Here is a 12,702-nt window from a genome sequence, read left to right on the forward strand (position 1 = left end):
CACCCATTGCCTATCAATGGTTGGTTTTTCTCGTCACTCTCATTCGCTTTCTTCTTATTTGCTCCAACTTGTCAATCTTATGTATGTCCTTCCCATGGAACATTGACACTTTACCATGTGTTTTTTTTGCCTGGTATTGTGCCTTTTCCCTCCCCTCGTGCACTTTTCTGCACCCTTGTGCTGCCGCCTGTTTCCGCCTGCTTCTCCCAGCCCACGTCTTTGTTGCTCTCTCCTGTGTGTTGCATCAGTCCCTCATGCCTCCCTGTGTTGGTTCCAAGTCCTTCTGCCCTTCCCCGTGTTCCTTCCACCTCTCCCATCCTTCCCTTGTAGCTTCCGCATGTGCCTGTCCTCCCCCAATTGCTTCCGTGTCCCCCATTCTCTTTATGTTGCTTTTGTGACCCTCACACTCCCCTGTGTTGCTTCCAGTCTCCCTTTTACTTCCTCCCGTTTTTTACACACCCCAGTTGCTTTCATACATTCCCACCTGCCCACTTAAAAAAATAAAAAACCCGTTTTCATTTTAGTTACCTGTGCCGCTCGGCTCAGAAATTAAATGTTATGAAAAAAAGGGGGTGGGTCGCATCATTTTGTAGCGTGCAAGCGTTGTGCGCACATCTACCAAATGGGGCCATAAGCCATTAGCCATTCTGCACGGCATCTGGGATGCTTTGCAGCATGGCTAACAACCATTGGCAAAACCAATAGGTCACAAGCCAAAAAGGTCTCAAAAGACAGACCTATTGGTTTTGCAAATGTTTGTTACTATACCTTTCTGTTTAGAACTAAGCCTAAAGTGGTGCAACTCAATGGTGATGCTAACCTGAACCTGCAAAGCATATGACAAGGAATATAAGTTAAGCCTCTCGTTAAATGCAGCACAACATGTTTCCCTTTAGTGCAGTGAGTGGGTTTTTTTCCTTTAAGGAGAAACCAAACACCCCTTCCATGTTTCTTGAAACAAGAGAAGCGACGACAAGACATGCAGCGCCTAGAGAATGTTGACATTTTCACTATAACATAAGCCCTGCTCTGCAGGGAGCAGACTAATGACTGATGTATACTGTTTCAGTAGAAGACAATAACACACCCACCCCCTGGGGACAGAGCAGCATGCTTCCCCCAGCACACAGGGGGCTTCCAGTCACAAATGCGGCACAATTGCACGAATTATTTGTCAAGCACACTGCTTCAATAGAGAAAAAAAATCATTGAATGACATTTAGCAACTATATAGGCAACGACAAACAGCAACACAGAACCTCCTAAAAAGCTTTACTGACTTCTATTGTTTATAGACATCCGTCCCAGGCAGACCACGGTTAGAAAAACAAATCCACTATAGTGTTAAAAAACCCGTTGTAGAAAAAACAATAACAACTTTTGACATATGTATGTAATACCGTCAACCTCATGGCGTATTTCATGTTGTAATATTTGTGACAGTTATAAGATGCCTTGGGGTATTTCATGGCTTCATTTGAATTTCCAGTGTCTACATGGTACTAAGTGACTAAAGAGTGCTTTGAAGTCATAAGATGAAACTAGCGCTAAATAAAACAAGAGTCAATACACAAATACAGAAGTAATGGCATGGAGCGGGGTAAGGATGCAATACATGTTGGGTATACAGCTTGGCACTGATTCAGAACCTCAGCTTTCACATAGCCACAATTTGAAGCAAACTTAGCCACTGATTCTTTTTCATAAAACACAAAAAGAAAGTTATATAAATCGCCATTAAAGGATAAAAGTGCAAAATGACAAATTCTATCTCCCACTTTTCTAAACACAGGAATCCCTCTTGATTGGGCCTAGTTTGCTGCAATTCATATGCAAGGATACTAAAATGAGCTGTCCCTCTGTAACCAAGTTAGTGGTGGGCAAAAATAAGATTCAAGAGACTATCAAAGACTTACAGTTATTTTTTTGTCACACGCACGTTTGCGAGAGAGCATGGGACGATTTTGGCTCTACTGGAAATGTCAGTGGAAACTGAGAAAAAAAATGTCTACCATTTCAATATTTGTCAGATTTGGGGAAGATTTCAGCACGTTCACCCATAGCTAGATGATTCAAGATATTTGTTCCGGATTGGACTTGGTTTGAATAAGGCTCTGTTTACACAGCTTTTTCTGTGTTTTGAAGTGTTTGTAAATGTAACCTTTTAGTGCACACGAAAAGTTTAAAAATAAATGAACATTCAAATATTGAGCCACGTGGGGCGAGTGTGAAACGAAAAAATCCTTTTGTCAGGCCCTTGACAGAAACTGCAAGGATGGAGCTCTTTGAAATGAAAGACTCCTGCAGTTAAGTCAACTCCTCAATGTATCCCATTCACACAAGAGCAGAAATGACACTTTCACTGCGTGAAAATCAAAGGCAGCGTGGCCCCATTAGCGCTGCTTTCTTGAAAAGATATACACACAATTAAATATATGTACGGCGAGAGAACAAAGCACAACAGCATTCCCAATAAGCCAAGCTTTTTTGCACAAATCGACCTTTGTTGCCAAACATCTGAGGCATAGACGGCGGAAACCAAAACAAGAGAGACTTTTTAATGAACTGCTAAGCAGTTTTTTTTTAACAAAAGGCAGGGCGGGAGACTGCTCGGCTAGGATTCCCACACCCCAGCATGTATGGATTATGTCTTCTCATCTTGGGTAATGGAGACGCTTAGCAGTGGCACACAATCCTCAGCGCGGATCAGATTCCATTTAAACAACGAGCAGCACATGAAAAGGGGATAGAGAGCGCCACCTGCAGGCAAGCTGCGCACGTACAGCCACTTCGGAAAACGCACAGAGCACACAGTAAAATTCTCATAAACATTCATGCTGGTGGGAGGTAATGGCTCCCAGGTCCCGCTCGGGCCATTTCAAAGTCTTTTGCAAACTCTGTGCACAGTTCTCAGATACCAGCTTTGTCTTTGCTGTGTGCTCTCAAAATGTGATTGGTCCCCATTCAGAAAAACCTCACTCATTTCACTTGAGTTTTACACAATATTTGTATAGTATACAACCGCCTCGAAGGCAAATACAAGAATTAATCAACGTCGTAATAGGAAATCTCTAAGTATATTTCAGATACTGGTCAAATGCACCTTGACCTCGGAGCGCACATGATGCTTTGTGTAGCGAGAGATCACATTTAAGAAAAGTTGAGGTCAGTCCACACTGGTGGCGTTTCTTACCCGATGTGATGGGTGCTAGGCGGAATATGTCGGACAGTCTGCTGTTCACCCGCTCATAAGGCGACTCCTCCAGTAAGTCATTCCCTGCAGGAAACATACAAAGTCACCAAAGTATATTTGAGCAATCAGAACTTCATCACGAATATGGACAGTGATGGTCATATTTATTTGTCTTATGAAGGGCCAATTCCACCCAATGGACCTACAAAGCACTGTACAGAAGAGAGGTGTGAGAAAACTAGGCAAAGTCAACACGGTGGAGACTGCCCACATCATAAAACAGAATTTTTTAATACAAACCTTTGCCAGGTCATTATAGAGAGAAACATACAACAATATTAGAGGTCGAGGTGCATAAAGAAAAGTATGTGAACTGAGATCCTGAGTGCAATGAGGGCGGGGTCAGTGAGTGTGGGGGTGGGTCAGAGGTGCACTAAAAAGAACAGAATATTCTGTAACTATTTTGTTGGCCGGTCACCTAAAGGTAACTTCACATAAAACATAATGCACACACAGATAAATGCAACCTATTTTTACAAGTGGGAAATGCATTTTGCTAGTAAGAAAGCTCAGTTGGTTAATGCGATCATTTCAGATGTCTGTGGGTGTAACCAGACGGTCACTGATTTGAATCCTGGTCAGTGCACTGGGGAAATAGTGATGCATGTTTACAGTGCTAAGAGGTCCAAGCCTGCGATTGAAAACACTGTGACTATATGTTATTAGATTACAAAAATGTATTACACACTCTGTAAGAAATGTGTCAAAGTGTAAATAGGATGTGGCAAAAAGTGCAGAAAGATTGTGTTTAAGTATTTACAGTGTTTTTAAAAGTAATGTTTCGGTAATACACTGACTGTACCTAGGGCAAATCTTTTTTTATATGTTTTGATTAAAACGACAATGTTTTGATTAAAACGACAAATCTCTTTTTCTATCAATTAAACCCAACACTGGTTCCCAAGCGGCCTTTAGATGTGCGGATTCAACAACTGCACACATGGCCTTTCAGGAGCAGGGACCCTGGAGAGAAAGCGTGCTGCTTCTTCATCTGCCTCTCCCTTCTCTCACCTCACAGTATAGGAGACCCTTTCAACCTGCGCCAACTGAACCGTTCTGGGACGGTGGCTCTTTAAACAAAAAGTATGGTAGCCGTTGAGCTCAATTTAATAAAGGTTGGGAACGTTGTTCCGCCGGCCCCCTTTCCACTTCGACCTCTGCACAACATATGCATGTGGGCGATGTGCTGTTTGTTAGAGCAGCCATCTGAGGATCTATCACTGTCTGTCCAGTTTTGTGGCCACCTATATGTGTATCTGCTCATCTGTTTACCAGTCTCTCTACATCCCTAGATTTGTGTACATAATTATCATTTGTAATGTTATTGCACATACAGCTGTGACTTCAAAACACATAAGGAGAGTGATGGCATACTCATGAACAATGGCGTTAAAGGAGAGGTCCATGAGGCATTGTTACGATTGGTTTCCTCTTTCTTCCTTTGCCAAACGCTAATCATCTATTTATCTTTACCTTGATCCATGTATGTGTGTGTGAGCGTAAATATATATATATATATATATAAAAGAATTATATGGGCAGGTGTGTGGAATGTAACATGCTATTTATTACCATTGTTGAATGTGACGAGCCTACAGAAAGAGGAAGAGATGAGTCGCCCCAGCTGGGCAGAAGCCATCGATCTGAGGCAGTGTGGATATCTGCGCCACATGGACTTTAACCACCTAGGCTACTTTATTACCTGGCAATGAAGAACATGCTTTGCATTTAATGCTTATTGTCAGTGCTGAAAATTAACCAAATGCCCCTACAGTGCTTTGTGGCCTCTCTTTCAAAGTACTACTTTGAGAAATACTGCAATTATCCAAGTCGGACAGCTACAGCCAGGGCAGGCACAGCAGGCACAACAGGATGTGAACCACTGAAGCACACTTCGGAGGGTTTACTCCTCACCTGGTGCATTAATCGACTGATGCTTCACTATGTTAAACTAGTAACAATGATATCAATAGCTATTAAACAAAATAGTTCACCAATTTATCAGATGTTGACTATTTGTGCCCTCTAAGGGAAAGCTGTTGTGTTTCAGCCATTTTTTTTGTGGGAATTGTGGTAGCGTTTACCATTCTCACGAGGTCTGGTGTAGCATGCAAATCCAGAAGTAAGTAGACACACATCAGAGAGACCCCCACTAGTTCAATCATATTAGGTAACCTGGGAAGAACCATGTGCTGCCTAATATGTCATGGGACAGCTCTGTAGGCAAGTGGCTGGCTCTGTTAAATTGGATGACATCATTCACAGTGCATAGAGGACATTCACTTTATCTTACACACTATATAAATGTAGAAATTCAGTCTCCAGACATAAGCCCCAAAGGTTTCAAAAATCGAAACAATGATGAACATTAACTATTTTAATGCACTTTTAATCAGACTTACTACCCTTTGAGAATAAACACTCAAGCACATATAAAAGAAGGCAGAAGATGCATACATCTCACGTGGCTTATTACCTGTTTCGTCACTAGAAAGGATAGGATTAAACATTTTATGCAATGGTAATTTTTTCATGGTTGTTACTGTTTGTCACTTTTTCAATGTCTGTACATTAGCTTCTATGCAAGAGGCACATTGAGGCAGTAGTACAATAATAAGCAATTTAAGAAAAAGCTAGATATGCAAGTCCAGTCTTTCGTGAAAAACCTATTATGAAACAAGCAGCAAACACAATCATATTTGTATTTCTATTATGTTACTTGAATTGTTTTTCTGGTTCATTTTGCATCAGTAATTTGTTTTAATTCCTCGCGCATGTGCATATTTCATTCAATCAGTAGACTTTTAGAGTGCTTCTGGTCACCCGTGAGGGATTCCAGGCGCTGACAGTGTCCAGTTGATTAGACAAATAACCAGGTCTTCAGGAATTTTTGGAACTCTGGAAGAGATGGGGAGGTCCAGAGATGAAAGGGTAGCTCGTTACATGTTTTTACTGCTAGGTAGACGAAGAAGGGACTTCTGCATCTGCTATATCGGATGCAGGGGGGTGAGGGTTAGAGAAAGGGAAGTGGACGGGAGGGGTCTGGTGGAAGTTCAGGCGGTGCTTCAAGTAGGCGGGTCCGCAGTTGTGTAGGGCCCTTTATGTGTGGGTCAGGAGCTTGAACAGGCATCTCTTTGTACAGGGAGCCAGTGGAGTTCCCTGAGGTAGGGGGTGATGTGGGTGCAACTAGGGAGATACAGGACGAGTCTGGCTAGGAGTTCTCTATCCCTGCATATAGAGCGTTGGCTTAGTCCATTAGGCTGGAGATGAGGGCCTGGGTGAAGATACGTCTTGAGCTTTGGGGTATCCATTTGAATATCTTACTAAACATGGAAAGGATAAAGAAGCAGGAGGAGGAGACAGAGCTGACCTGAGTATTCATGGTTCGCTTGTTGTCCAGTAGAATGCCTAGGTTCCTAACATGGTCAGTGGGTGCAGGAGTAGGCATTAGTTCTGAAGGCCACCAGGATGCGCCATGTGTGGAGATTTTGTTTCAAAAGATCAGTACCTCTGTCCGGTCTGTGTTGAGCTTCAAGCACTTGCCCTCCATCAAGTTGGCAATGTCTATCATGTAGCTGTGGAAGTTGGTCTTGGTGGTGTCTTTGGAGAGGGGGAGGATGAGTTGTAGGTCGTCAGCATAGGATATGATGTTGAAATAAAATGAAATGAAAATTAAACTTTAAGAGCGCTCTACTACCTAAGGATGTCTAGACACTGTTGAGGTAGTTGGTTTTGACGATGCTGGCCAGAGGTGTCATATAAGTGTTGAAGAGGGTGGGGTTGAGCGAGGATCCTTGGGGTAATCCATAGATAATTTCCTTGAGTTTGGAGGTGAAGGGGGAGGTGTATTTTTTGCGTTCTTCTGATAAGGAAAGAGGTGATCCATCTGAGAGTGGCTCCTTGGATGCCTATGTTGTGCAGCCTTTGGGATGAACATGTGGTGGGAGGCCGCATTGAACGCTGCCAAGAGATCAAGGAAGAACAGAGCAACCGTCTCTCTTCGGTTGAGTGAACTCAGATGTCATTGGTGGCTGCTATGAGGGCTGTCTTGGAGCTGAGGTTGCGGCAGAATCAGGATTGGGAGGAGTCGAGTAGGAAGTTCCATTCCAGATGTGAGGAGAGTTGTTGGTTGATGACTTTTTCTAATACTTTGACTGGGAACGGGAGTAGGGAGATCCGTCTGCAGTTTTGGGTTTTCTGGGGTATACTGATGGTTTCTGTAGTAGGGGGTTGACTTCTGCATGTTTCCATTCCTTGGGAAAGGTGGTCATGGCACTTGAGGTGTTGAACAAGGTGGTGAGTACCTAGCTGATTCCGGCTTCACCTAGGTTGAGGATGTGGTGAGGGCATGGGTTGGTTGGAGCCCCTGAGTGGACTGAGGCGGTGTCCCCTGAAGTTGGTGATATAAAGAAAGGTGGTCCTTGACATTCATTCAAACAGAACTTACATGAATATCATTTGTGTCTTAATGATGCGATTAGATCTGCATCATTAAGATACAAATGATATTCATGTAAGTTCTGTTTGAATTAATGTCAAGGACCACCTTTCTTTATATAATTTATACCCAGGTCCTTTGATTCTGTGGGTGAGACCCCATTGATTTAATGGGCCCTGAAGTTGGTGGCCTTAGGCTGGGGTTTGAAGTTTCTGGCATTGGCGGTTTTGTTGTGGAATAAGTTTGCAAGGTTGTCCCAGAGTTCCTGTGAGGGGGTAATGTTGTTCGTGCAGTAAGGAGTTGGAGAATTCTTTGAAGATGTTGAAACGTTCTTGCTGTTCATTGAATGTTGTAGTTTAGTATGCTTGCATCTCTTCAATAAAAGGCCCAGAGCAAAAGTTGGAGAGATTTTATAATTAGGAGACATTTGAGTTTTGTTACCATTTCTTCCAATGATTAGCAAACATTACACTGTGCAGCATACTTTGTAGCCATGACTGTGCTATGATCACACACCAAGAAGTGATTGTCCATCACATGTGGCCTGGTTCACAAGAACGCTTTCAATACCAAAATCTGTGGCATGGGACTAGGAATTGGGGAGGTGCATTACACTTCACACAAATCACAAAATGTCCATGTGTTCCTGATGGAAATATGTGGTAATATCCTGTGTGGCAAGTCTCCAGGTTATGAAGGTTTTGCACATGTAGGGTTAGGCAAAAATAAAATATAAAATGTCTTTTCAAATGTATTTTTGTGCATGCTAAACATTTTCCATTAATTTACTGCCCCACCTAGGCTCCCCCAATGCCCATGCAAATTGTAGCTAAGGGGGCATTTTGTGCCACTTAGGCAGTGGCAGAACAATAGCCCCTCCAGTTCCTGTGGTGCAGGAGGTGGGGGGGGGTGAGCTCGAGGGGGGCCTCTCCAGTACTGTGCATGGGCAGGCCTGAGAGCAACTGACTAGGTCCAGAGGGTGTGGGGCCCCCTCCATTCACTTTGCAGGGGGGCCTCTCAAGTTGTGTTATGCCACTGCACTCGGGACTAAGTTATACAGTTATAAGGGTGGGAGGACAGAGTGGAAAGGGTATTGCAAATGTTTGTGAAGGCCCACAGTGTTGTGGCTTTGTGTCTGTTCACCTTCTTCGCACTACATTTTCCTAACCACACGCAGTCCCCACAGACTCCCAACACCTGGAAGCCAAAAGGCTGTTGCATAACCTGCAGCTGACACTACAACATGCATAACAGACTTTTCACCCTTTGCAAATCGCTGGTATGTTGAGAATACTGGATTTTGACTTTTTTAAACCGAAATTCAGACTTATGCTTCCAAAATGTTGTGTGCATCTGACCCATCGTGCTGTCAGTGTGCTTGAAATTGTGTAGGTTTGTGGACCAGGTGAATAAAGTGACACATTTCAACATTTAAGGACAGGGTCGAGCTCGGATGGTGGGGCAAGGGCTATGGCAAAGACCCTTGTACATCACACATTTCCAGGTCTTCTGTGAAGTTTTCAAAAACAATGCTAGTATCGTGGGCAGCAAACATATAGCGCGCTCAGAGGGGAAGTGTTATAATTAGCTTTTTGGGGTTCACCTGAAGACCCGAGTTTAAATGATGGCTCGCCTCTGTACTGAAAACTTTGATCTTGGGCAAGATTCAATCTCCTGTAATGCAAAGGCGCTCTCATGTGCCAAAAGTTGGAGCGCTTAGAAACAAACTAAAATTGTGGTCTGTGGAACCAGCACTTCTTGGCGCTAGAACGCGCGCTCGCGTGTCCTGCTGCTCTGCCTTTGCTGACGCGTGCCAAGAGCCGCGTTTATGGCGTGAGAGGTAAAGTAGTCACTAAGATGCGGTTTAGTTTAGATAATGAGGTCGGGGAATCTTCCTGTGGATGACGTCACGATCAGCCTCGTGTGGGGAGGGGGGGGGGCAGATGTTGCTCCCACCCACCAGGAGCCCTGAGGGCCCGGCAATCAGGCGGTAAAAGGCCCCATTGACCGCCAGGGTCTAAGTGCACTTCGGCGCCGGCCTGTGTGCGCTCACGCACGGAGGCACGTGCTGCGTGACTGACAAGCTCTGAAGGGGGTGGTCTGAGGGGGTACAGACACTCTGTCACATGGCATTATAGATTCCTAGAGGACGGGTGGACGCAAATGGGCACGTTAACCGTGCGTCCAAAGGGCGCACTTGATGCCACGAGGCCTTTCAACGCAGAAATGTTTCCAAGCACAAGGGCCTGTGTGCGTGGGCGCCGCTCAAATGTGTGGGAGAAGAGCAAGGACAAAGAAGCATCGATTGAGTAACTGGGAAGTAAACCTTCCCGTGGGGCTCCTGCGCCCTTAATTGGGGGGGTGGCTCTGTAAGTCTGAGGCGTTTATCAGCGCCAGGCGTAGGGGCTTGAAGACAGAGAGCACCTCGAACCGCAACCTCCTGAAAACTGCATCATCTGGGTGGCTTGCTTCAGCGGCTTGAAGCCAGCCAGTGCGGTGTAAACTTTCCACTGACGAACATATGCAAATAAACAATCGAACCTCACGTTCGACAGCTCGCAGTGGGCGATGCTTCTGGTGTTTCCTGTCTTAGCAGAAACGAGATGCAACGGCTTTGTAAAGTGGTCTTGGGCAGTCAGTCAGGTTCGGCGTTTCCCCAGTAGGCCAGTGTCGATTAAACTTGTGGTACAAGGTTGTTGCTGCACCCCCAGAACATATAACGACTATTAGATGATCAATAAAGGGTCCTAAAAATGTTTGAATTGGTATTTTCAAAGAAGCTCTGACAACTATCCCTAGGCGTTTAATACCAGTTGCTGTAGGCATAAACAAATACCTCTATCACCTTTATAGAGGTAACATTATTACTCAATACAACAAAAAGAAAAACAAAATGTCGTCTGGGGAGTCGCAGGAATTGTCAAACACATCACGGGGTAGCTAGGAGTGCAGATTTCTTTTGGAAACGGGAGATGTGCGGTTTTGTAGAACGTGGCCCGAGGTGGGACAGGCCGGCACTTTTCTACAGGCCGGCACTTTTCTGTGTGTCATGGCTCTCTGCGGGCTCTTGGGACATGACATCGGCTGTCCGTGTCAGGAGCAGGGTACAAGTCCTAAAAAAAGAAGTGGGGGGACTCTCCAAGGTAGGCGTGGTCACAGGAAGTGACATCACGACAGGAAGTGACATCACGACAGGAAGTGACATCACGACAGGAAGTGACATCACGACAGGAAGTGACATCACATGTAAGGCAGATCTATCATTTGCATATAATGCAAGATTTAACAATTGAAGCTGCTTGGTACTTAAGCCTGTGACTTAAGGTCCCTGTATGGAGGAATTAGCAGCCCAAATGTGGATGAAGTTTGGCGAAGGTGACATCAACACATTTTCAAAACACTACAGGAAAGTTTGACTGCAAGATTTTGTATACATTACAGGTTCCCAGAGAGGCTGCTTCCCACACTCGACAATGACTATTACACACACTAGGGCTCCCTATTCACGTTATTCTATCGATGAGTGTTATATGTTATCTCCCCACCTATTGTAAACTAGCGACTCTGTATTACATAGTTTTGTCCCAGCTGCCTCTCTCTAGCTGTGGCTAGATTTATTTATTTTATTTATAAAGTTTTATATAGCGCGAACTTGATCCTGAAGGATATCAGAACGCTTTACAATTTGCAGCAAAGGTAACAAATCAGAACATTAGTCTAACATTGGGAATCTTGGTTGAAGACAATGGAGCTGCCGGGGCATTAACTTGGGTCAATGCCTAAATTTTAGATATATTAACTGGCCATTGTATTTATTTTAGCAGATTTATTTATTTCTATTCATTTTAGGAAATGTATTTAGTTTTGGTATATTTTAGTTTGACTTATTTGCCTTCATTTACTTCATTTACTTCAGTGCAACAAAATATAAACATTGCTTTACTTTGTATTAATACTGTTTATTTTTGTGATGGTTCCTAAAAAAAGGGCCGATTATGACTCATGCATTGTAATGGTTGTTTCCCCCTTTACAGAGACTACTTACTATAAAATCGGGGTGGGCCTAGCTCATGATGTCATTTTGTGGGGACCCCTTGAAGAAAGCGGGCAGAACCTTTGCAAAACTTTGTGCCCCCCTATCCAGTAGTGCAATTATCCAAACACTGACAGGATTGAGCCTAAATTAAAAATATACTGACATACGTAATGCCAAGTCAGACGTCATCATGGAGTCATGTTTAAACGAACAATCCAGCGCCATCCTACTCCTCCCCATTCCACAAAATTATACAATTCAGACCGACAACACAAACTAGAAGGGGGCGTTGCTGTCATCATTAAACATTCCATGTGGAAACAGCGACACACGGAAGAACACACAAGGGTACACCATCATACTACTTACATTTTGTAGCCTGGTGTCAATTGTTCAATGCAGGACTTAATTTGTGCCAGTGCTTAGCGCCGGCACTTAATTGGCAGAGCCGGGTCTAGTGGTACTCTGATTCTACACGCACGAGGCGCACAGTGCATGTAAAGTGTTTTAATTTAACTTACAGCACACTTGCTAGTACTAATACTTAATTAACTCCTCAAGTCTCGTGCAGCCGCATCGCATTGTGTTTAGTTTTTCACATCTCAGTTTACCCTTAATTGTTCACAATCACTTGAATAATGAAATATTCTGAGTGGGAGAGCTCTTTGGCAGCACTCTGCCAGGTTTCTCTCTTGTCACTCTCATGCTGCTGTGTTAAAAAGCCTCGGTTCTACCGCACAAAGAATTAGGGTGACCAACTGGCATTGGTGCAAATTCAGGACGGTGAGTGTAAAAATTCAGGACAAAGGGTCAAAATTCAGGACACAAATTCAGGACAGGAGGTCAAAATTTAGGACAAAACTTCAGGACAATAGGTACGTTTTACAGACACATCAGAGGTCGCGCAATAGTATATAAGTAAGCTCAGCCATTTCCAAAAGTATTCAACCATTTGCAAACCTATCCATCATGTAT

At 43.9% G+C, this 12,702-nt stretch overlaps 1 protein-coding gene across 2 annotated transcripts in view; it reads right to left on the bottom strand.

Annotated features, from left to right (window-relative positions):
* Positions 1-12,702, bottom strand: part of GFRA1 (GDNF family receptor alpha 1) — a 414,744-nt gene that overhangs the window by 390,444 nt on the left and 11,598 nt on the right. For both annotated transcript variants that reach the window (XM_086922901.1, XM_086922903.1), the window contains exon 3: positions 3,194-3,277. In XM_086922901.1, coding sequence (XP_086779027.1) covers positions 3,194-3,277 — 84 coding nt within the window. The remainder of the gene's footprint in view (positions 1-3,193; positions 3,278-12,702) is intronic.

Source organism: Lissotriton vulgaris, chromosome 5, assembly GCF_964263255.1.
Source record: "Lissotriton vulgaris chromosome 5, aLisVul1.2, whole genome shotgun sequence".
Lineage (NCBI taxonomy): Eukaryota > Metazoa > Chordata > Amphibia > Caudata > Salamandridae > Lissotriton > Lissotriton vulgaris.